This window comes from Dysidea avara, chromosome 7, assembly GCF_963678975.1.
Source record: "Dysidea avara chromosome 7, odDysAvar1.4, whole genome shotgun sequence".
Taxonomy (NCBI): Eukaryota; Metazoa; Porifera; class Demospongiae; order Dictyoceratida; family Dysideidae; genus Dysidea; species Dysidea avara.
Genome location: NC_089278.1, coordinates 4,449,548 through 4,475,846, shown reverse-complemented (window position 1 = coordinate 4,475,846; position 26,299 = coordinate 4,449,548). Strand labels below are relative to the sequence as shown.

The following is a 26,299-nucleotide window of genomic DNA, read 5'->3' as shown; positions in this document are numbered from 1 at the left end:
ACTAGATACTTAGTTACCTTTTAAAAAGTAAGTTACATGGGATACAAGTAACTTGTAACAATAACTAGTTACTTTTTTGGTGTAACTACTCCAATTGCTCTGTCTAGAGGTTGCAGCATTGAAAGTCAACTTTCCACTTAAACTATACTGCAGCTTCTGCCCCTTGTTTTATTTCTATACTCCATACATGGCCGTTGATGGCCATTGGGGGCATACTAGATTCACCTCTAGCTGTTTGCCACACCAGTGGCATAAACTTCTATACCCAGCACTGCTGTTGTACAACAGCTGTTGATGATGCCTGCATGCATCAATTTTATTATATATAAAATCTATAAATTAACAAATAAAAACATGGACAATACATATACATATATATACAGACACATAAACGTGCAAATATAACTATGTCACATTATAAACATTGTATGGCTGTATGGTCAAGCATCATTCTTCAGACAGCTAACTACACATTTGCAAATGGAGCTTGTGAGGCTTGTAGTAACTTAATATCTGATGACGACTTGGAGCTTGTAGATGAAGTTGAAAATGATGATGACACTGTAGCTGTAATCATGAATGTTGTATATATTAAGTTAACAATGGGTGCATGATGTGTACAAAGAATAGTGGGTGAACAATGGGTGCATGATGTGTACAAAGAATAGTGGGTGAACATGCAATGGGTGCATCATACAGTACAATAGTACCGTATAGTAGGGACCACAAAGGTTTGGGTGTGGCCCATGAAAAAACATCACCCAAAAATCAGCCTCACTTTTCCCTGACAATGATGAAGCAGTGTTGGTTAGGTAAAGCCAAGCCTTCAGATTGATCCAAACCGCTTTCAACAAGTTGTTATGAAATTTTTAAAAATGTATTAAACTGAATTTTCTAGCGACTGACTGACTGATGTCTTCATGTATAATGCATTCTTCATAGACTTACCAGTGTCCTCCTTTGTGTCCTGTTCATCTTTAATTTGCTGACAGCGAAAAGTGTCAATTTGGTGGTAGTGCATGATGGCTTCCCTTCTTAATGGAAATCGTCCATATTTTTCATAGTGGCTATTTTGATTGTAGAGGTGCTTTTTGAACAGTTCTTTATTTATAATGCTGTGTAACGGGTTGAATATAGCTGACAATGAAGCATGCACTTTTCAGATGATAATTGATAGCTGGGACACATGGTGTCATTTCTTTCTTTTGATGCAGTATGCGTGGGTTCACCAGTCATAATAATCTTATTTTACAAAAAAAGTTAACAAACAAGTACACAAAATATTGGAATTTTCTACTAGAGTAGGGACCATAGCACATCGATAAAAGTACCGAAACAAGTTGGAGTAGTGCACAATATTAAATCACAGCAAAACAATAAGAAGTGTTATATCCTTACTGTGCTCAAGATACCATAATGAAAATGTACAGTATATAGGGATATAACACTTCTTATTGTTTAACTTTTACTGTGATTTAATATTGTGCACTACTCCAGCTTTTTTATCGATGTACTACGGTCCCTACTCTAGTTGAAAATTCCAATTTTTTGTGTACACTGTTTAAAAACACAGTAGTAACGTCCTTGACACAAACTAATTCTGATGAGACAAATAATTGTCACTTGTTAAAAATATGTGATTTATTTACAGCAAAATGTACACTGTGCATAGGCGGCTCCAGGATTTTTGGTGACTGGTTTCTGATCAGAATCATAGCTAGACTTTTGGTGAAGACCAAAAGAAAGGGAACTGCCTGCTGAGAATAACTGCCTTCCACTAACTACATATTAATATCACTGATAAAGTACACAAAAATCCTTATTAATTTTATAGTTACATAGGCTACACTGCTTCTCTAATACTGTGACGAGAGAAAAACCATCATTATTGTAAAAGGCATGAACAATGCACTTATTAATGTGATGTGTCCTCAGACTCATGCAACCTCATGTTACTTTATTAGAGTGATTGACTGCTCTATTACAGCATCTCAATCTGAACGTCTTAACTGCTTGAATATACTTGACCGGGCCGGTTTCTGGAAAGCTCAGAAACCTCCGCCCCTGCTATGGTTGTGGCTTCTATGGATGCATGGATTGAATGTTAAATTTAGTGGTTTTGTTTACAACCGTCAAATGTAACTCTTCACCAAAATTAGTACTTACAAGTAATTCTCTAATACTCTTGAAAATACATACGGTTACACTAGCTTACCCTGGGCGGGAGTCTTAACTTGATCGGGTGGCGGTCCAGTTGCTGATTCCACTGGCTGTCCATCAGTCATGGCTAACCCTTGGTCACCTTGTGGCCCAGGAGCTATTTTAACAGTAATATGCCTTGTAATCCATGAACTTATACATTGCATATAGGTAAAATTTTCAAGAGTTGAAAATTATGAATAATGTTTTACAGCTTTTACAAAATCAACTTCTTTTAATATCAAATACTTCATTACACTGGAATGACTGGATAATTACTTCGTGTACCATTGAAAATATTCTGCAAAAGTGTTAGCAAACTGTATTCCTAGTGATGTGTTGCCATTTTAACTATTAATACATTATATGGCTTATATGGTTTCACCAAATTCAAGGTAGAAGGAATGATTAAGGGACAGTGAATTAATAAGAGAAACAGTACGTAAATTGTTGTGATTTCATATTTATGCAGACAAACTTGATTTCATGCTTTGGGGTTTCAGTACATCTTGTAATTTTCCACAAAATGCAGCAAAGTTGTGTATATGGTTCTAAACGTGAAACATAAGTGGGATATAATGGGGACCTTATATTTACAACTTGTAACTGCCTGAACTTTGGAGCCACCTCTGTTAAGTAACCTGCCAATCACAGTATAGCTCTTTTGACCTATGTACTAGCACAAAGTGGTGTGCATTTGTTATGTACATAATAAATGCATTGGAGCAATTCATTATCACAAACATACATTCTCAATAATAATAATAATAATAATTATTATTATTATTTGATTTTCACACAGTGTACAACTGGAATAAAAGTCCTTGGTTTTGTATAGGCCAGTTGTACACTGTGTGAAAATCAAATAATAATAATAATGCGAATATATAACTAACTTGCTGGTCCGCCCTGTAGCAAACGTTGGCATTCCTCTGTGTAAAAAAATAACATATATATCAACAAAAGATCATTGCATATGCACACTGCACTAGCATGCTTTACATTAAACTGCACAAATTACCTATTTTACAAAGATATTGATGTGAATTTTCTGTGTGCTAAATTAGAGAAAGTTTGAGAAACATATGCTATTTCCTTGTTTCACTGCTGTTTTATACTTTGATCCCACATCCACTTAAAATTTCTAATTCTTCCTTCTACTTATATAATTATGGCTAATGAACTCGCAAATACCGGCACATCAAAAGAAATAATGGTGCAAGGCATACCATAAAATTAATTTTGTGTCTGAACGTGCACCCCATAATTACTGAAAAGTACAGTGGCCATTACACTTCATCTTCAGCTATGTTCCATTGGTGATAAGGTATGTATCGAAATGAAGCAACATCAAACAGTGAAAAAAATCAAGCCTGTAGCTTTATGCATTGTCGAGTTATGCTTGGCTGAATGCATCAGTTAGTCAGTTAATCAGTTAGTAGAAAATTCAGTTAAATAGAAAATTTTTAAAATCTCCATAGAAACTTGTTGGAAGGGCTTGGGGTTGCTCTGAAGGAATTTTGGGCTTGGTTATGCTTAACCAATACTGCCAAGTGTTTTGAAGGAAAGCTCATGCTATTTTTGGGTGATTTTGAAGGGAAAGAAATCCCAAAACTCCATGCATGATCCCTGTATGATAATACCAGTAGTGTTTAGTAAACTACTACAACTACTCTCAAATTAAATTTCAGAGGGTTTGGTCCAACTTTCAAAATAATTCTCTTGGGGAGGGAACATGCCCCCAGACCCCTGGCATGCTTTATATGCAAGTGAGCTTCTCACACTATAACAGTACATTTCTATGCTTTCCTTTCTACATACTTTAGCATATAGTTAGGTTCTGGTATTACTGGATTGGAAACCAGTCACCAAAATTCCTGATGATTATTATTGTTATCTGGTGTAAAAATCAATGTGATTAGTTGCATATGTAAACGCACAGTTATTGTGCGAGCATAAACCCTGGCATGAGACATAGTCAAAGTTTACAGCAAGTCAGCTTCTTTTGTGAGCCACACCCACATATTGGGAATGTGTGATATTGTCTGTAGGCATGGAGTCATTGCGTTTGTTGTTGTTTTCGGTCTGTAAACTTACTTTGAAGTTTGAACCATGCCCACTGATTGATAGTTATAAAAAATTATCATGTAGCTAGTCGTTTGCTTAATACAGTAGTGGAACTCCCAAAATGTATCTCTTGCTTTTTTGTATTAATCAGGGTCTGACCCAAATTGCTATCCAGGTCATCTATGTAAATAGTAACCTGGATTTATACATATATCAACAGTATAAGCATTATAACCAATTGTTTATTGCAAGGTTTATTGCATGGAGAATGTTGTTTCACTGTAAAGAACTATATGATGCTAAATATTGATTTATATCTAACAATGTAAAAGTACTATACCTTCATTATGATTCCGTCTCCTTTGACGATACCTAGCATGATAATAATACATAAAATTAGTGGCCAAATATATATCATATATACATCTATTTTCTAAAGTCATCTGCCTATATACTCTCAGCATTGGTAAATTGTAGTACATTTAACACTAACCTATTGTATACAATACAATGAGGGTTGGTAACAGGAAATAACACCGTTTCTTAATGATTCAATATTACTGTTTCCAGAATGATTATATAAAACTGTCTGTGAATATTCACAAGCATCTCTATGTAGAGTACATAGATATTTTGATGGCTACTTTATCGTGCGTTCAGTAAAGCTGGAGGTTACCTATGGTATAAGTGGACATGCCAGGGGCGTAGCCAGGATTTTTTAAAGGGGGGTTCCAACAGCAGTATTGAGTTACCAGAAGCAGGGGTCTGGGGGCACAGACCCCAGCCACTGAGAGACTTTTAATATTTTGATGAATCAAAACTGAGCAAATTGCTACATATTATGCAAAAAATAGTACATTAATTATAATGCATATATATATATATATATATATAAGTGCCTCTGGGATGAAGCTAGTACTAAAGCTAGCTACCTAGAGGAAACAGCCAGCATAATACAGAAACACATATAGACATCTTTAAGTGATAGATATCCCACTGGTATAGGAACCATGAATCCACCGATACAGATTAAATGGAATGACTTACAATCAATACATTATAACTACAAATTAATATGCATATATAGCATGGATTCATTTTGCATGCCCAAGTGATAAATTACTTGAGTTCTATATCTTTAAACACTGCACACCTGCACACCAAAGCTATAGCAGTATAAGGTCATTCTGTGCATTTAATGTTAAAATGTCTGAAAACCTTCACTAATGAAGTTCCTTAACATAATTATGGATAATTACATGTATGTTCTATTAGAGTATACATGAGTAATGTGACTGCTCTACCCCTTTGTTGGCGAGAAGTCAGTGATTAAGTACAGGTTGAATGCAGGGAAAATCTCAGATCCTGGCTGTTGTGCCTCCTTTAGTGCATGCCTAGTGCATGTTGCACCTGCTCACAGGTCCCTAGTGGGATAGCATTTAATAATAAATATGTGACTACTCTATTAGAGTATATACCTGACTGCTCTATTAGAGTATATACCTGACTGCTCTATTAGAGTATATCGATCTTTTCAACAAGTTTTCAAGAGGGCTCATGTTACTTCTGTAAATCCTTCCCTGAGAGATAAATCATGTGCAAGCTTTATCAATTGTTGTGCTGTGCCATACACTATTACTCTCTCATTTTGTCCTGCCGCACTAAATGGTGTATTAGGGTCCTGCTGTGAAGTCAGAAGTCTAAATTTTACAGGGGGGTTCTTGAACTCCTTGGAACCCCCCCCCCCCCCCCCCCCCCCATCCCTACGCCCCTGCATTTCAAGGGCTCTACACCTAATCACTGATCACTCAGTTCATGTGCATATTGCATATACTGTCTAAGGAACCATAGAGATTGTAAAATGTTTCAAAGAAAAGACACGCATAGTCTTTCATGGTAAGCACTTCATGAAGGTGCATGCTGTTTTCTAATAAACTGCTGCAAGCATTTATAATCAATCAATCAATGATTTTAAAGTCAATACAGTTCAGTAGCTACTCCAGTCCATAAATACATTGAGCTCCAATAAAATAATTAAATTTTGCCTAAAAATTAATGTGGGTGGTGACAAGGAATAAAATAATGATCAATACAGCAACTCATTTTTTCCCAAAATCAATAAAAATGCAGATTTCATTTCCACCCGGCAACAATCACTACCAATTTCGTGCCAACTGAAACTGTTATTACTTTTCCCTACCAATCCCATAATTGATCACACTGTAGTGTACACATGTGCGTTAATCCTCTGCACATTTTTGGAATAGAAATAATGGCCTAATAGCTATATATATATATATATATATATACCCCATTAATAAAACCACCTCATTTATAGTGGCCACCTCTAATAGATCTGGACCTCAATAATAAGGCAAGCAATATAGGTGGACTAAATCAGGGGCATAGGCAGAAGGAGTTTGGATGGTTTGAGCAAACCCCATTTTCAGTGGCAAAAAAAATTAACTTAAAAATCGTCATCCTTGGAACTCTCCAGTAGGTATATGCATGCTGTCACGGCCTATGAGAATCAAATTGTACTAAAGCTGAAACTCGTCATTAATGATGAAACAAAGTGGTTCTATAAGGTGTATCACGTGAGCAATTGTGCACGTAATACCTGGTGGAAACAGCAGAGATCAGACTGATTGTGAAAATGGTGGAGATCAGTTGAAGGGCAGCAGCTGCAGCTATCGTGACAGTATAAAGTATTGAATATGATATATTTATACTGTGAATGTCTGTTTAGTGTGATGTTTAGTGCCATGAGGCGGGCACGTGATGTCTCAAATGAATTGGGGTACAAGCCAGTCAGTGACGAGTTGAGAGAAGAACCAAGTTTGTACTTGGAATAACATTTTGCCAACAAAACAGCTCAGGAGTGAATCCCGGAGAAGGGCGGTGTGCTAGTAGATTAAAGTTGGGAATCAGCATGCTATCCGGAAGCGAAGATTAGCTATATAGCTGCTAGTTTCATTAAGGCCACATAGACTTAATTATTATAGTTTCTCATCCCAACCCGCATTGCTGTTTTTCTTACCTCATCAAGGATTTTTTGCACCACTGGTGGCTGAGTGCAGCCATCCAACACCTTTAAAAGTTGGTACCTTGCTAGAGCAGTCTAAGAAAACTGCATTCTGAGTCATTTTAGCTACTATCTAGTTAGTAAAAAATAAAATGAAAATCCATCCTCCCACACTAACATTTTGAATACAGGAGGATGATGTGGCTTAATAGGATTATAGTGTAGATAGATACACACACAGACATTACTGCCTAAGGCCAGATTTTGTATATACATAATTTTCGTCTAGTAGGAGAATACCCTGGGAATTTCCCAGATATTCTATTTCAAAATTTGAACCCCCTTCCAAATTTTCCTGACTACCTGTTTATTTCATCATATCACGTCTCTCAATTGTGATGGTAATAAAACCTCATACCCAGACTATTAAGCAATTAAATCCAGATACACATTCTTTTTAAAAGTAGAAATTGGTATATACATAGCTACACACATAATAATATGGACAAGCCAAATATAAATGTCTTGGTAATAACTATGGGACCATTATTAGTGTCTGCTTTTTTAGTGTCAAGTTCCTGAACAAAATTACATTCTATAGAATTCTTAAACACATTAAAAATAATATGAAACTGTAACTCTTCCACTATCAGACAATGTACATAATACTCAATGTATCTGTACATCAGTAGTAAACAGTAAAAGCTGCCTTAGTAACCATTTGCATACTTCCCACCTCTTTAAAAATGAGTATCCCAGCTTTATAATAACGCAGTCACATACTTATTATGGCCAAGAAATTGTAATCCTGGTATGTAGACAGGTTTCACTGTGGGTTTGGAGAATTTGAGTTTGCATGGTTGAAACACTTCATCATTTCCCTCTTCTGCTTTGCATTGCATTGCTATACTTATGTTTTACTTACTTTGCTATGAGTGTCAGCAAGAGAGGTGCACCAATGATCACTACTACTGTCAGTGATATGAGAACAGGTACTGGTATATCATAATGATTCGGTGAAGGATCACTGCACAATGAATAGTTGAAGTGATTCACAGGCTCATAAGCTGGGTACACACCACCTATAAAATCTATACAAATAACAGTGCTAATAATAACACCAGTACTGCTAGCTACAGTTAACTGTTTGCACACAAAACAGTTGGAAATTTTCAAAAATCAATATTTAATTGGACTATTCTTAACTGTTCTTGACTTGCAATCGTTTTATTGTTTTTAAAATTTCCAGCTAATGTATGTAAATCCAGAATATTCCTGTGAGCAAAATTTTGTGATTTATATGCTTAAAATGTTATGAATGTTCTATCTAGCCATCACTTTAAACAAGAACAATAAGAGGGCATCATAAATACAATTTTGTGAAGTTTGTGAAAATGGCAAAGTTACAATGTTTCTGGATTTATGACATGTACAAATTTATGTGAACATATTTTTATCTACTGACAATTTATTTTGAGGATCACAAATTCTTGCCGTAGTTTATTCAGTGAAACTTACTCTCCCAACCTTCTAGGAAACAATGCATATAAAATGAAGCGAAAGAAACACTTAGATACTGTCCTACATCAGCTTACAAGCCATTTGAACACGGAGTATTTTGGGCCCTAATTAAGTCTTGGTAGGAGACTGCATTCGCATGTTTGTAGGTGCCCTATTGTCTGTTTTGTGTAATTGAGGCCACATCACAATTGGAACTGACCCCACTAACAATACTGACTTTATTGTTAATTATTGAGCTAGTTGGAGACAGTACTATGAGCTACTGTAGCAGATCAGTCATCACGTAGTTGATGTCAAATCGGCACAATATCAGTAGATTGGTAACAAATATGTTAGATTGGATCGAAATTGGAATAATTCAATTAGTATATTTCTATTATGTGTATAGCTAAGCATACAACACAGTAAACTGGCGTGTGTAGTTACAAACATAGCTACAGACTGTGTTACAGGTACCTGCCTTTCATGTTGGTGATTTGTGTAACTCACTTTTTTCTTTATCTAAGTTTGACCGACCCCTAACTTTGAACCACAACTTTCCTCCACCATAGGTATTGCTACAATTGATATCAATCTGAATCATTTCTCCATGTAGCTCCAGTTTATCGTCAGCAACGTTGTCAAGCTATGAAAACAATTGTTGAACAGCAAGGACATGTATAGCTGCATCACTTCTGAAATTTAACTAGTCTAAGGGCCAGGAGGTTTACAAGTATATACTATTGTAGCTATATATACAAACACTGGTACCCCTTCTTCAAATGCCGTATATATATACAAATTTCGAGGGACATAATTTTCATGGACATAATTTTCATGGATTTCGCAGTTGCTTGGTTGTCTGCAAAATTTTCATCCTTGAAAATTAGGATTGGCTCTATGCTTTACAATAGATAACCTGAGTGAAAAACAACTGATCCTCGAAAATAAAAATGCGAAAATCCCAATCTGCGAAAATTACATACCTCAAAATTAAAGAACACAGTTTTGATAATCATACAGTGGTGAAATCCAAGGGGAGACACAGGGGGTATGTGCCCCCCTCCCAAAATAGAGAGAAAATGTTAAATTACTCTAATAGAGCATTCATAATAGAACAGTCATTGCATGTAACACTATTAAGAGTACTGAATACACATGGCACCTACAGTACCATCCCATGGGCACATATTTAGCCTGCTAGGAATTTTGCAAATAAAATGCATATTATCCCTTGTCAGTGGCATAGCTACACCCGGGCATACCCGGGCATCACTTCACTTTGCCCAGGCATCAAAAAATGGTTGGGTCACGCAGCCACTCAAAATATCGCATTTATCACATAAATCTTGCCCCACCCCCGTTACCATTAATTCTATGCCATTTTCCAACAGCTTCTGCCTCGAGTTCTACCTGCCATCGACACTTGCACCCTCTCTAAAAAGGGGTGCGCCGCGATATGAAACAAATTAGTGCTGTGCATTCAGTTAAAATCAGAAAATGGCGCCATGTGTTCTCCTTGTGACGTGTGAGTGTTCACAGTTGGCTGTTAGTTGGACATTGTTTGATTATTGTCTGATGGTGCAAGGTCCGTGATAATGCTATAAACAGAGTCCTCTAATAGTGCCCGAATTTATTTAGATGCAACGTGACACAAGGGGAACCGACAGTGTGGAGCGAGGTGTGGAGTCAGTGTTGTACGATTTAGGAGTGGAGTGTGATATGTGATGTGAGCTATTATTAAAACAATTGTATTAGTCACAGTGGTGGGAGATCACCAGGATTTTTGCCAGTTTTGCCGCCATTTTTGTAGACCTAAGTTTACTGAAGCAGAGCCAGTCAGTGGATGAATTGTCTTGTTTAGTGAGTCACATCTTCAATGGAGGACTGGAGGAGGACTTATCACACAAGATCTCTATGTGTGTTGTGGCGCTGCACGTGACTACTACTACTACATATACATCCCACAATCGATAAGTTAGCAATCATGTAGTAGCGATTAGCTAGATAGGCTATATAAATGCTTATGTTCATACACCATACAGATAGAGTCAGCAGCCATACAGAATAGCTAGCCATGCTTTGTACTAAAAACAAATTTTTATGAGTACATATGAACATCCCACAGGTTGCTCACTTAGTTGCTTGCAAGGTTGGTGGTTTGCCCGGGCATCACAATTGGTCTAGATACACCCCTGTCCCTTGTATGCCATTATCTTGATCAATTATACACGCAGACCACTTTGAAAGCATAATAATATTTATAACTATGATATTTGTGGATAAAACTGCTCTACATCAAAAATTTCAGTACTGAAACATATAAAGTACCTTCAGCTTTTGGAAGCTGTGCCCCACAACTCCATATACCTATACTATATACCCTGGTGCATCCCCTTTTCCAAATATGGATTTTCCCCAGGTATACATTTAGCGTTCATAAGCTTATAGTTCAAGCCTCCATGCAGTTGTAAAATTAAAACTATATACTACACAATCTCATGCAGTTACACCCCAAACCCATACTCACATGAATATAATATTTCTCATCTTCATGCTGCTTGAGCGTTGGTAACCCCAAAGGTAAATTTCGTAGCTTACAGTCATGGAGGATATAGATGCCATTGATTTCACATGCTCCCAAGTCATAGTGGCTGATGTTGTATGCAACTGATAAGAGGTCATTATTAATCTCAGATACTAATGTGCAATTCTTATTTCCATCATATTTCCTGCAGTGTGGCTTCATAGTGGACACACTAGTGTCACTCGTCATTCCACTTCTATCAAATCGATATCTTCCACCTGCATGTGCATAAAGTATAGAGGAGATGTGGTTGTGTATACATGCATGTCATACATACACTCATACACACATAATATGTGTCAATGTCTGCAATATAATTATCATAGCAGCAATCAGCAGTAGGAGTAAGCAAAAGCAAAAGCAAAATTTCCAAAGTATAAACAGTATCAGTAACAACAGGTAGCAGAGTAGTAACCATGAACAGTGAACTGCAGCAGTAGCAGTAGCAAACATTGAAGCAGCAGTGGTGGCGGCGGCAGTGGCATCAGCACCACACAGCAGCAGCACCACACAGCAGCAGCACTATCACCATGCAGCAAAGCAGCAAAGCAGCTGTATATGCAGCAGGCAGCAACATGATACATTTTATTGATATTTGTTCAAATTACGGACAATTAAAGTATAGTTACCTCCACTCCTTTCGTCGTAAAGAGGCTCACATTTTCCCGTCAGAGTTGTAAATGAATGTAAAAAATTGCAACAACATGCTGGTTTCACCGGCATCACCACAGCTCCGTTGCAGTTTCCGGAGCTTGGTGCGTAGCCATTGATGTCATCGCAGTTTGTTATTCCAGACCAGTGAACCACGTCTCCATTGTCGTATCTCTCCACAACAAAATCTCCTTCGAGGTCTCCTGATTTTACGGTTGCTAACAATACCAGTAAACAAATAGCTGTGGCACTTTGAGCAGGTGACATCAGCTCAGTAGCAGACAGTAGGGTGGGACTGAGTTGAGAAGGATGTTATTTAACAGACTATATATTTTGTTGATATAAAAGAAGACTGGCAACCACAGGGTACTTTTCTTAATTCTAGCCTTTTAACCACCACACCACATGTTTAATCCCCAAGGATTTAGTCTTAGGAAATTAGCTACTGAGCAATTCCTGGAATAACTGATAATATAACATATATAGTCTAATCTTGACCAGCTCGGACTATATAAGTGGTACTGTGCAATTTATCCAGTAGAACTACCCTGCTTTGTACAGTCGATTTCAGATTGCTTTTTAGATTGGACAATAATAGACCTAATGTTTGTAATATCTGGAATAACTTACCTAATCACATCAAAGAAATTACCTTTATTAAACAATTTAAGAATCAAATTAATCAATTGTAATTGCATAAATCTTCCCCCGTGTAAAGTCTTCGCTTGCAAAGTTGACACAGTAATAATAACAATAAAAATAATTGTGCACATCATTTTTGCACACGTGAGCTCTTTATTATAATCAATGTACAAAACTCATTCATGGTGTAGTACATGTATGTGCATATAATCATGTCCTGTCTATGTTCAGGGAGGTGGTTCCAAATTTATACTGTGTCCAGGTAAAATGAATGCAGATACTAAATAGTTCACTCTAGTTGGCAATTGGTTTAATTTAGTTGCCTCTTGTAAGTCAGGTGGTTTGAATTAAGATATTTGTAGAATTTTATGTGTATCAGGTTATGGATAAGATGTTATTAGTGTTAGGCCACTTACTGTTAATTTTATGCTTCAGATTCACCATGGTCCTTACTATGAGCTTCACCATTACTTCATCATCTCAATGTTTGATGATTGTATAGAAGTTATTAATGAACTTGTTTACATAGCTACGCATAGAGAAAAGACTAGATGGGTTGAAAACCAATCCCAATGTCAGCACTGTCGGAAAAGGGACTTTACCAATTAACCCTTTCACTTCTTGATAATGATTCATAGAATATTGAAATACTCTAATGGAGCATTCAGCTAGCTCTAATAAAACAGTCAGGTGTATGTAAGATTGAAATGAATAGTGAGCCACCCATCTGCATTGGTTTAGTCTAACCTTCTAATCTGGAACATAAAATTAACAATAAGTGGCCTTAGTAAATACCGGTAAAGGCACAGCTGGTATACCGGGACAGTAACCGGGACATACTAATACTATGTGACAGGCATATATATTCTATAAAAAAGCAAACAAGAGATTTCCTTGTATTAGTGCAACCAAATTACTCTCCACCTTAGATTGTTAGTCTCGTACTGAGCTAGTTATTCAGCACATTAAAATATTGCGAGTATCATTCACATGATCACATTTTCAATTCACAACTCATGTGTGCGAATTGTTCATTTGCCATTTTCATCATCTAATTTTCCAGCCGGTATCATTTAGTTGTACTTTTGTAATTAGTTTGTTGTTTCATTATTATGTTTCTCAGTTTTTTGCAGTTGTAATTGCATAGCTATACCTTTGTTTTTGTTTATATACTCTGGTAAGGAAGAACGCTGTGCTGAGTTAAATAAAAAAATCCTATCAATTATTTCAATGCTAAGTAAATGTATTATAGGGTCTGGTACCAGATAACCTTTAGTGCAATTTGTACATTAACTATTTAGTTCTATTGTTGTAGCTACCATCACAACTACAACAATGCATTATAAATGCAAATGTAATGGTGTAATGCACTGGCTTCTAGGCCGCATGCCACACTAACATGTGATTTTTCAATATATCACACACCATTAGTCTGGGGACACATCCCCCCAGCCATAATGATCCAAAAACTGAATAGATTGTTTCATCTGTGCATTAGTTAGTAAAGTGATAGTGAATCATTGACCCCTGGGAAACAGTTACAGATAGGCAGTGGGGCTACACATGCAGACATGAATCCACTGGATTTGTGAAAAGGGGTTTCCACAGACATCACTTTTTATGAATCATAACTTTAACTTGGGTTTCCACCAAAACCCACGCACTTTTAGATCCACCATGTACTGACACAATCAAACATCATTTTGATGTCCAAGTGTATCAAGGATTTATCTTTTACACCCAAGTGATATAAATGCAGGAGAACTATATATATATATATATATATATACAGTGAAGCCTTGTTAATAAGGCCACCTATGGGACCCATGATAGTTGCCCTATTACTGAAAACCTCATTAATGTGGCCATAAAACAAAGTGGCCTAATTATTGAGGTCTTCAACAAACCAGTCACTGCCTAGCTGTAACAGCAATATTTACAATTGATCTAAACACACTATGTAGAGTTTATTACAGAGAGAGGTAGGAATATACAATTATTCCAGCATTACTTGAGACACATAATGGTTAGAAAAGTATATAACAAAATATTGTAATTAATATGAATGCTCTATTAGAATAATTATACTGACTGCATGCTTAGAGCTCATGTCCTCTTTGCAAACCTTTCCTAAGCATGTTACTATGAACTGCTGTGCTGTACTCAGTGCTTCATATTTTTTGCTGCCAAATTAAGTAGTGCGTTAGGTTTCTGTTGTGAATTTTAAAAGGACTTCCTGAAGCCCTTGGAAACTCCCCTCCGTAGTCAACATGCACTATGATCCCAGAGCATTACATGCAATACTGTAGGTGTAGCCTATAGCTAAAAATTTTATGCAATTTTAGAGCTCATATAAATTAAATTTCGATAAATGACAAACCATGATGTCACTGGATCCATATTATTTAATATAGCTACTACAGGAATAAATATAATAATATGCTTTCACGTGGTCCATAAATAATGAGATAGAAAAATGTATGCATGTTAAACTAAACAGATATAGTTGTACTAGCTTGAAACTTCTTCCATGATATTAGCTAATATCCACCTCCTTCTTCGCCACCTCCTCTAGCTGCAAAAAACACAGCATGAATGCACATGATGCAGTATATGACATGCATAATAATTATACACTTATATACATTCACCCATGCACCCACTCACACATTTAATCAATCACTCACTCACATGTACATAATATGCACACACTCATGCACATTCATGAATTATTTGTTTATTTATAGTTTCTCAACCACACCATGCGTATACATGTACAATATAGTTAATACAAAAAAGTGATTAAGTAATGGGATAAGGGGCAAGGACTGGTTACAGCGACAGCAAAAATGAAAAGTTGCTGAATGTCATTATTAAAAGAATGATTCCATAAATATTAGGTAAGCTGACTTTTGATTGTCATGATGGGTAGCCTGCATGAGGGTAGGTATATACACTAGTTGGCTCTATAGAATAACTCAGGACACATGATAGCGTGTCATGTGGCCAAGGAAAGCCAATGTGTTTGGGCATGCAACAGACAAGTACGTATATTCATAGATATAGATATTAGATATTATGCACCCCTCTAATAAGTAGTTTACAGGAACCAAGAAAATGCTATTTTCACACCTTTGTACCTCAGTAATGGCTAATCAGAAATAGTTCATTTTCTATGAAAAATCCCTTGGGGTGAGACATCTTCTGTTTCAAATTTGAGCTATATCAGTCCAGTGGTTATTGAGATATGTGCCTTCAAAGTTCACCTTATTTTCTTCGTGTCTTTTTTCTTCTGCTGTTAAGTTTCTTTTCACAACACTTACAAAAATTTTGCAAGCCTTATTGGATTCTTTTCAACTTTGAAGGGTATAAAGAGCACATATTATAGTGCATTTATCTTTCAATTTGTATATAGAAGTGGAGCAAATGTACGAGAGATTTTCCAAATTGCAACTACTAACAGAAACAACTTAAGAATCAGAATGCAGATAGGTAGCATGGACATTTTGTGATTTAAAAGTACTGAGAGCATTATAAGGCGATATAAGCAAAAACCAAATATGTGAAATGCACATGATCAAGATACTTGTCACTGTGAGAAAAAAAGAAATGAAAAATGTCAAAAAAAATTGTCCAGGGCTTGAATGCTGGTAAGCTTTCCTACAATTTTTGTGCACCTTGGTGAGTGTTCTATTAGAGTATCTCAACCCCAAGATTTTGGTTTTTGCTTTATAACTCTGTATCTTTTGTTGCAACCCATCAAAAAGCACTGTTACGATCATCAGCCAATGTAAAACCAATTTAAGTTATTCCCACACTTTGTTTTCCCTGAAAAAAGTTCGATCTTTTTACACGAATAAATGTTTATAACTCCATGCATATTCTGTGAATTCACGTTCTTCATTTGTGTTAAAATTTGAAGCAATCAAGTCACATGTTTGCATTTTATAACCATTTTGGCAAAGTCTGCAAAAAGAAATCTAAGCCCCCATAAATTCCCAAAGAAGAAAAACAAAAAAATTTTGAATGCCCATATCTCGAAAATGCCTGGTACAAATTTAATTAAATTTGCTGTGTAAATTTGTTGTGTGACCTATCCTACTTGGCGAACAGCTATAATGCAAAAGTGGTGTGCTTTGGAGAAGGGGCCATGGAGCTATGGATATGTGAAAATGTTGTTTTCTTTCTTCCTATCCATATACTCATGGTGTGGTATGCTGGCTTTCTTTGCTGCATGACACGCTATCACGTGTCTTGATGATATTGTCACATGTACACTTATTGCATTATTAATCAAAAAGTTTATAGCTACTAACCTATAGGTAGTTGATCTGGAGCTATTTGGAAATAAAAACAACTATAACACACTTATACATAGTATAGACATATTTAGACAAATAACTACATAATTCACAATTAGTTAATACATGACATCACTATATAAGCTTAACATGCAGAGAGATAGACAGACAGACAGACAGACGTAAGGGGAGCATGTCCTCAAACCCCTAGAATGGCATGCATGCTGATATGCCTTACCAAAGTTGTTCCCCACTCAAAAGAGTGGGCCTCACCCCTGCAGTGGTACACTGATTGCTAATCCAACCCCATGTTTGTATAATCTTAAACTTATCTATTGGAACCTGATCACTTTAGGTCTTCTTGGCCTTAACAGGCTGGTAGCTGTTTTATAGATAGGTGGATTAGGAATTTAAAGCTGGCCTTATGTATGAGAGAGGTGTTGTCCTTTCTATACAAGAAATGCACTCACAGATTTTACTGTAATTGTTAAAGCTTTAAACCAGTACAATGCCTGAAAGACTAGTCCTAGGCTCTACTCAAGACTGCTAAGTCATTATATTCATTTGTGGTTGACTATAGACCCGGTTAAAATCTATCCCAGCAATGTGGCTATTATGCTATAACTAGAAACTAGCAAACACAATTCCTATTTGGGTCACAGTATTTTGTTGCAGCCTGCATGTATGACAATAAATAAAATCTTACTATATAATTAGCTATACAATGCATCATTGTAATGACTGTGCCATGCAGTGCAAGCCCATCATTATAATGTTTCACAAATTAGTTATCTCAATGAGAGAGGTAATTATAAACAGCACTTCTAATTTCAAATAGCACCAATAATATCACATGCAATTATTACAATGTTACCTTACCATTGCCAGCTCTTTTACACCTTCTCCTATATAATTAAGTACAACATTATAAAGTATATAGCTAGCCACTAACCTGATTACAATCACTAAAACAATCATCAATGTGACAATCACAAGAATAACAATGAAGACTCCTCCTGCAGCTACTGGAATAATTGGAAAGGAGTTATGGTTTTCCTCTGCATGCGTTGCATTTATGACCATGTTGGATTGGGGAAGGGGTTTCTGTCGGTTGGGGAAGGATGGGGAAGGAGTTTCTGTCGGTTGCAAGCAGCCATAAAGTGATGGGTCATAAGCAGGAATATGAATACCATCAAATGATCCTGTAACAAAATGTGCATACATATGTCATTGTTGATAATAACACATACGTGCAAGATAATCGGATAATATAAATCCCCATACTTATTCCCCATCTGATATATATATATATATAGTTATGTACCTTCAGTGTTTAAAGTTCTGCTACCATTGAACTTGAACAATAACTTTCCAGTGTTGTGCATATTACAAGTGATGTCCACTTGAAATAGTTCTCCTTCTACTACAGTCTCAAGATTTTCCACAGATTGCTTAACCTACATAATTTTATATCAAAAGAGGTATAGCATTAATTATATACAAATCTAAAGAAATTTAATAATGTGTAAATAAGAAAACACTAAATTATTTCATAAATCATTCTACAAAAAAAAATGGTCATGCAGGGATAAAAATGTAATGCTTAATTGATATCTATTGGAATTTATAATGTTTGAGGTAGTGCATAGTCCATTATACCATTGCATGCATGGTGTTAACATAGATTCGACCATTACCTTAAGATAAAGCTTTCTGTCTTGTGGTACTATTTGCAGCTCTAACGGAGCACGTCGTGGCTCACAATCATGTATGATTTCTACATAGTTAATAGTACAGTTGGTGTCAGCAGTCAGGTCATTGGATTGTGTTGCCAATGGCTGTTCCATGTTATTCTTTACTAAGTTGAAACTGCATATTCCATTCTCTCTGCAGGTCAGGTAAACAGTGCTCACAGGTAGGTCATCAATGGCATTTCTACTAAACCGGTAATGAGCTATATAACAACAACAAAAATTATTAGTGTATACAGTAAACAGCCAAACTGTGGAAAAGAATGTGGCTTTCAATAGGCTGGGTGAAAAAAGTTGTGAAATCAAAGATGGCAGCCAAAAGTGGTTGCAATGATGTTAATGCTAACAATGCACACAGTTATTATTAAAATTAACATCATTACAGCTATTTTTTAGCTGCCACCTTTGATTTCACAACTTTTTGTACCTTTTTCACAGCTTGGCTGTTTTGGTTTAGATATCACTTTTTTTTACAATTGCATACACCAAAGTTGATCAGAGAGCCAGCTTTAAAGCTTCCTTTTTACTTGTCTTTTTCTTTAATAACAATTCCCAATATCGAGTACTACAATTTTTCAATATTGAGCATGCATGAGGTCAGTAGCTATGGATTGTGCAAATTATACAGTTGTGTATGTGTGTTTCAAGTGGCCCAAAACTATATAAAAGACTCCATGCAGTGTTACAATTGGGATCTTTCAGTCTTAGCTATATAAATTGCAGATGTATAGCTAAAATTATTTTGGAAGTATCCTAAAGCTGTTGGACTGCAAAGCACGCTGTATACACGCATACAAGATATCAAGCCTTTCCATGTATGTGAGTGTGTGTACATATGTATGTGCTGGCATGTGTCTCCAATTAGTACTACCAAGAGTGTAGGGAACTCTTGGTACTACCTCCTCCATGTGGTTGGGAACGAGCAACATTGTCTGGCAGTTAAAGTACATATACGAGGAAAAATTACTGCACATACCACATTAAAAGAATGATGCCAGATTTAATGTTTTGTCAAAATTTGTGCTCCAACTATCAATTACTGAAAGAGAAGTGGATATTATGCTTCATTTTAAGGCCCTTTACACAGCATTACAAACAAGGAACAGTAGGAGAAGTACCTCTGCAATCATTCTAGTCACCATGGAAAGGACGAATGATTATTCTATAGGGAGGCTATCATGTGTTACCACGAATCAACACCTTATACTGTCAGCAATGAGAAATGGGACACAAAGGAAGACAAAGGTAAGTTCACGATGTGTGCATTGTACATATGTGGCATGCTCTTATAGACTTTTTAATTATGTCTGTCAGAAATTAAAAATTTGTAGCCATTGTTTTGGGTCATACTGAAGGCTTTTTTGGGCTTGTATAACCAATACTGCCAAGGCCCCATGAAAGTATGGTTTATGGTCAATATTTTTTGTGAGAAAGTGCAAACCTCCTTGAGTGGATAAGATTTGGTGTGTCTGTGGGGGCTTTACATGGAAGGAAATGAAGTGATGTTTTCTGAAGTCATGGGAATTGTGGTGTTGACTGTTGGCTGACCAATGGCATGTAGCTCTCCTTTCTGTTGGGTCATCAGGAAACTTTTGCAACATACACTTTGAGAAGAAAGACATACAAACAGAATTGCTAAACCTAATGGTGCTACATTGATTTTGCAGCAACACAGATGATTTTGAGAAGAGGTTTTGTAACACTGACCATCATCTATTCTAAGTTATGTTCTGAGGGTTGGGAATGCTCTTCACTATAGTATTAGTCAGTAGAGTTGGAACCATTCTTCACTTACGATAATACCAACTGCTCACAAGGGAGGAGAGAAGGGTCAACCTGTTACTGCCTTATTAAGTCTAGGTAGCTGGTAAGTCAGGCATGCATGCATGTAATGATTGCGGTAAAGTTTTAGGAGCCTGGAACTTGAACAGATGCAAGTTTTTAACAAAAAAGAATTACCCAAGCTCTAAACAGCGTACCACTGTTCATTGTCTTCGATGGATGAAGAAGCTGGGGTTAAAGTTCTTGCTTCCTCTGTGCATATGACCTCAAATTCCCAATGGGTATGCAGTGGCAAGTGTGTGTGTGTGTGTGTGTGTGTGTGTGTGTGTGTGTGTGTGTGTGTGTGTGTGTGTGTGTGTGTTCTATTCTGTGAATGCTATCCCACTAGGGACCTGTGAGAAGGCTTAAAGCCTGTGAACACAGGGAGTCAGAAATGTGTAGCTGAAACATGAAGAATGCAGAAAAAAATCCTGGACGTGTGTGTGTTAAAGTGTTATTTTCAACTCTACTAGTATAGACACCACTGGAGGGTGAACACAGAAGTGAAGAACTTGTACAAGGTGTGAAATTACTATAAGCCAAGGAATCTGTGAATAAAGTAAAGTATAGGACATATAGCCACTTGTAACTTAATATGCAGGCCACTTGGATATATATATATATAGGCTAAGTGCTACTGGTAAATCAGACACTGGCATTGAACCTGGAACTTTTTGATTACCAGGCTGATTCTCTAGCCACTTGGCTATGTTATCTCATTGCACAAAAACATACACCTACTGATACATTCCCAGTTATGCCAATTTGGTGTTGTTGTTGTTTCCTTGAGCAAGAAACTTTACTCACATTGCTCCAGTATATCAAGCTGTATATTGGGGACCTGGTGGCCTAGTGTCATCTGGGGAAGCAGTCAACCAAGCTGTAACATCAATGGGTACCTGGTGCAACTAGTGTCTCGTTAAGTGGTGTTGGGGTCATAGCAGAACTTTGGGTTCCACGGCCTCTGTCTGTGGGACCTGGACAGTCCTCCTGTGGGTTACTAGCCCTGCCCCTGAAAGGATGTGCGTGCACAGGGCTCAAGTTCCTGAGTGCTGGGTGGCAATAGCTGCGTTATGCATGGCTACTGTAGGCTTTGCTTTTGTGTGTGTGTGTGTGTGTGTATTTGTATATTCTTACTGTGCAGAAACCTCCATACAGGGTACAACAATGATCATATTACAATTACATCATTTATAATTACTTAGCTAAAATTAATATGTTGCTTAAATAAGTTGGGTCATTTGACAGCACTGTGCATATAAAGTTATACAATACAGCAATGGACAGCACACATCTCCTTTTATGAAAAACTAACCTTGAGAAAACGTATGCCTTCCCATTGCAAGTATGCATGCATTTTTAAATAGCTATATATAGCTACCTGAGTCCTATCATGTGTAACTATACAAGGCTGAACTCCATGGCCTGAAACTCGGTTACAATGTACAGCCTGCTTTTACAATCTCAAAGTGTTATATAAATTTCTGTATAACATTTGTAAATCTTTGTATTCTATCTGTAAATTCCATGTACATAACAGCAGAAGGGAAGGTCACCTGTGTGGTACATGTTACAGTATGTCGGTATCAGTAAAGTATTGCTATGCCTTTACCCAAGTCCGAGACTATTTCTCTAAAATATTTCAATATTTTATTAAATTGCATTTTCCATGGAATTTAATTTACTGAATCTTCAAGATTGTACAATCAAGGGTTCTCTGGAGTTTCGAACTCTGTGCTAGCTAAACTAGCACTATGATAATTGTATTAAATGATAGAGAATCATCATTTAATATTTATTGAGGACTAATACAATATATGACTATTGGTCTTGTACAACCACAACCAGGTGTTGCTGTGCATATGGACACAAATACACATTTTGGCCAAATTTATGCCCGCAAAAATGTAAAAAAGTGGGGCAGCCGCGGTGATGAATGCAAGGGTATTTACCTCTGGTTCTATATTGCTGACATTTTCTAGTAGCGAACGTCGTTTCGGTAGAAAATGTATAGCCATAGAGGCAATGACACTTCTGAAATTGACTGTAGGCAGAATTATTGCTGAATTGAGCACAGTCTTCAATATTGGACCAGACAAATTCATCGCCTTCATCTAATCTCCTCACATTGAAATCCACACCAGAAATTACATTTGTGAGCGACAAAAGCAGTAGAATAAGTAGTTCCAGGTAAGACATTCCATGGAACCATAGATAATACAGACTCTGCCTTCTGCAGTCGAAACGCAACCGTCAAAAAACGGACGATTTTAGTTGCACGCGCAATTTACAAGAAGTTCAAAATGGCGTTTTCGACAGGCCACGCGGACGAGAGAAATGGCGTCCAACCAGTAAATTTGTGGCATATTTTCGAATAAAAACAGTTGAAGAGATGATTTATGAAGATAATTATGCTGTTTATTTGATCTTGAAACGTGTGGGCTGGGAGTATTTCAGTGTTAGAACTGAACAAGAATTTTACTGCTCCTGATTTCACTTTGCTGTGGATAAACGAAAAGGAGTGCACAAAATCTGAGTCAACGAAAGTGATAAGGTTTGTATGGAGCACGTGTAGTAGCTGTATGAAACTGTATACATTTGTGAAACGAATTTGTACTCCGTTAATATAGAAGAGGTTGTTATTCAGTATCTTGTTATACACAATAAACCATACACCACAGTGCCATAAGGTGTTAAACAACTTTTGTGGATTGCCAAAATGTAAAAGTAACTTTTTTGAAAGAAATTTTTGTAGTTAGATATAGATCTCTCAATTGTGAAAATGTCTCAGTTGTTCCACACCTTTTGTACGTGGACTGTAAAATCAAGTACAAGTAAAGATTCGCAACAGTGACATCATTATGGACAATCTTCGTTACGGGTTCAGTAGTCAACGGTATCAGCCTCAGTTTACACAAATATAATCTTCATACAAATCTTTAATCATTTAGTTAACAAAGTGGATATAGTACTGGCACCAGTTACGAACATGAACAGCTATTTTACTGGCACAAGTCTATCATTTGCTGGACTATCAAACAAACCAGTTGTGTCTAGGCGAGCTAGATTTGGTACGCATCCAATATGCCCCGAGCATTTGACTTTAGGGCACGCGTCTAGTAGGTTTCCCCAAGCATTCAACTTTAGGGCATGCGTCTAGTAGGTTGCCCCGAGCATTCAACTTTAGGGGACGCGAAAAGTAGTTCCTTAGCGTTAGGGGTAGGCTAGGGTTCAGGCTTTGGTTTCTTCTTCACTATTGTTATATATAGAAGTCACTTCAGTCAGATGTTTATAAGGTAGAAACTAAAGGAGGTGAGTAGCTGCAGCACCGGTGGTATAATCGTTACGAGCATTGCTTATGAGTACGGATGCCCGGGTTCGAGCCCTCGCTTAGACGACTTTTTTTTTTTTGCTTTGTTAGGTTTTTTGTCTAAGTTTTTTTTTAATGCACGTGACTGCCGGCACTATACAACTTGCCTTTAGTTAATACTGAAAAAATTCTCATATCTTGTCTTGGTGCTTAGAAATAGTGCCACAAAAAAATATTGGTGCTATACCTGCAGAGCCATACATAACGATGAAGTTTGAAACAAACTGGCTGCATGCCACCGTGATTTGATAACACTCACCCAATGTAAAAGTGATAAGGAAACTAACAAGATAATTCATGAAGAAACAAAGTTGAGTTAGTGAGATAGTCTGGACTCGTAACAAGGATTGCCTGTACATAAAACTATGGGAAAGACATCTCCCTACATTATCTATGATAAAATTTTGTTAAGATGTCTGCAAAATCCATACAATCTTAATCCCACAAAAATTTCGTGTTACAGTAGTTTCAAAATAATAACCGTTACTGCTATCTTAGTTTCACACAGTGGTGTACATATTAAAAATAAATCATCAGTTACGACCTCTTCTACTAGGTCAGACTCTTGCAGTGCAGCTGGATTCGGCAACTTGTGATTTCACATCTAATGGTAAGGGCTTCCCATTACTTACAGCAAATATTGGCAAGTTAGAACATTGCTGTATGTTATGTGGACTTAAATATTGTCCCACGGTAACCTGAATTTTTTTACAGTCTTTATTTAGACCAGCTGTAGTTGCATTTTTAATGTGTTTCACAATGGTGCTTTACCAGTACATAATTGCACGGAGCTACTACAGTGTAACCTCTCTATTACGGACATTTTGGGACCCAGAATTTTTGGCCACTTTTTTAATATAGAGGTTTTCCTCTTTCAGAGGTTAAAACGGAGGTAAAAATGTATTAAACAGACCTGTTGGGACCAAGTTTTTTGTCCTTATTAGGGAGGTTTTTCTATTATGTGTCCTTAATTCGGGGCATTTGTTAAGAGAGGTTCCACTGTATATATAATATAATAATACAAATAACTCCTTGAAGTTTTAAATTTGTAATCACTGATAGTTACTCGAAATGGATGATTACCATAAGGCAGGAAATTTTAAATTGTAAATACCTTTAAAAGTATGTTTAGATCTACAATTTCTTGATTTTTGAGGACATTTAATTTAGCAAAGCTGCTGAAATGTAGATTCATCAATTTTTCTTGTCGTACGTTATCTCTTTTATGAGTCTCTGCTTTACAAATTTTTGTTCCTGTTAGCACCCCCTGATTTAGTATGATGGGCGTTGTTGCCTTCTAAACTCTGAATTCACTGAGAATTGTATTTGCTGGATTTTGATGGTGTAAAATGTACTTTTGTAGCATGTATGTATGTACGTGGGAAATGTCACGGAAGTTTTTTTCATTACTGCTGTAGTGTAAGAAACTGTATTGTACCCATGTGTACTTGTGATGTTTGTACTGTACAGGTAACCTTGGTTTGTAAAAGCTGCCAGAACAAACTGATTGTACCAGATGCAGTGTCGTACCATGATATCTCCGTTTTGGAATTAGAAGGCCCTTCTGAAGTAACAATGACTTGGATAGATGAAAGTGGCCTTGGTAAGTTGGTCGGTGTTGTGAGCTCTCTTTGTAGCTAGCTATCCATTCCTCAATAGATTTTAATGTGATTTTTTTCTTTTGATCAATTCACCTCACATTTAATAATACTACATTCTAACGGCTAGTACATCCAGTTGTATCTTTAATGTACTTTGAAACTATTACAGGATTAGGACTGTAATGGATGACCAGGCCTCTGTGTATCTCCACGACAGGAGCAGTATTATGCGGGATTTACCCTGGACACAGTAAGAATGGAGTCCTTGAAGATGGCTGTACCCCAAGCAGTTTCAAGTTATTGCTGAATTTGATGGTACAAACTTTCATCTCTGGTCAACTCGGAGTAGTGGCAGCAGTATTCTGGCACAGGAAGTCTCCACTAGATAAACTGTTTTAGAAATTGTTGATTTAAAGTGTGCAAAAATGCTATTTGTCATCTTACTGTATGTGTAAACAGCAACCAAAGTGCACAACTTTTTACAACATAATTATCAAGTTTGGGCTTTTGTCTAGTTGTACAAATTAATTAGCAACACTAATATGGCTTGAAACAAATTGTACCCACACCTCAAAACCACCTTGTCATTACTCACCAACTTTGTTCAGTGCTTTGTAGCTCGTTGCTAACTTACTGCACCTGTCGAATTTGGTTACTGTGGGAGAGACTAGTGACCTATTGTTGCGTGACCACCAGTGCAAACAGGAAAGAGCGTTACATCTGGCAGCTACAAGCGCTTGTAGTCAGACGGTGTTCTACCGGAAGAAGCGCTTGTTTCTTCGCG

The 26,299-nt window shown here is 36.8% G+C and overlaps 2 protein-coding genes and 1 long non-coding RNA gene across 3 annotated transcripts; 1 reads left to right on the top strand and 2 right to left on the bottom strand.

Annotated features, from left to right (window-relative positions):
• Positions 1-310: 310 nt before the first annotated feature.
• LOC136261832 (uncharacterized) lies at positions 311-12,384 on the bottom strand. The gene is made up of 8 exons (XM_066055906.1): positions 12,008-12,384; positions 11,322-11,596; positions 9,302-9,437; positions 8,217-8,382; positions 4,607-4,638; positions 3,096-3,131; positions 2,216-2,317; positions 311-567 (listed from the first exon to the last, which is right to left on the bottom strand). Exons 1-8 carry the CDS (start codon positions 12,294-12,296, stop codon positions 467-469), a joined length of 1,137 nt encoding a protein of 378 aa, XP_065911978.1. The 5' UTR covers positions 12,297-12,384; the 3' UTR covers positions 311-466.
• A 2,640-nt stretch (positions 12,385-15,024) lies between these two features.
• LOC136260583 (uncharacterized) lies at positions 15,025-22,835 on the bottom strand. Its single transcript, XM_066054377.1, has 7 exons — positions 22,497-22,835; positions 18,670-18,926; positions 18,297-18,429; positions 17,925-18,174; positions 17,852-17,877; positions 16,988-17,008; positions 15,025-15,246 (listed from the first exon to the last, which is right to left on the bottom strand). The coding sequence occupies exons 1-7, from the start codon at positions 22,741-22,743 to the stop codon at positions 15,212-15,214; spliced, it is 969 nt and encodes a 322-aa protein (XP_065910449.1). The 5' UTR covers positions 22,744-22,835; the 3' UTR covers positions 15,025-15,211.
• On the top strand, positions 22,807-26,072 carry LOC136260584 (uncharacterized). Its single transcript, XR_010703620.1, has 4 exons — positions 22,807-23,098; positions 24,471-24,524; positions 25,385-25,517; positions 25,685-26,072. It is a non-coding gene; the product is annotated as an uncharacterized lncRNA (long non-coding RNA).
• The last annotated feature ends 227 nt before the right edge of the window (positions 26,073-26,299 follow it).

What these genes read in the sequence shown, in the direction of transcription:
- LOC136261832 (XM_066055906.1), bottom strand. Translation starts at nt 12,296, where the DNA reads ATGTCACCTGCTCAAAGTGCCACAGCTATTTGTTTACTGGTATTGTTA. An exon ending in AAACTTAGATAAAGAAAAAA is followed by an intron (nt 8,383 to 9,301) that starts GTGAGTTACACA and finishes TTATTTGTATAG; the next exon opens with ATTTTATAGGTGGTGTGTAC. An exon ending in GAGACGGAATCATAATGAAG is followed by an intron (nt 3,132 to 4,606) that starts GTATAGTACTTT and finishes TTTTTTACACAG; the next exon opens with AGGAATGCCAACGTTTGCTA.
- LOC136260583 (XM_066054377.1), bottom strand. Translation starts at nt 22,743, where the DNA reads ATGTCTTACCTGGAACTACTTATTCTACTGCTTTTGTCGCTCACAAAT. An exon ending in GTTTTAGTGATTGTAATCAG is followed by an intron (nt 17,878 to 17,924) that starts GTTAGTGGCTAG and finishes TTAATTATATAG; the next exon opens with GAGAAGGTGTAAAAGAGCTG. An exon ending in TCCAGATCAACTACCTATAG is followed by an intron (nt 15,247 to 16,987) that starts GTTAGTAGCTAT and finishes TGTTTTTTGCAG; the next exon opens with CTAGAGGAGGTGGCGAAGAA.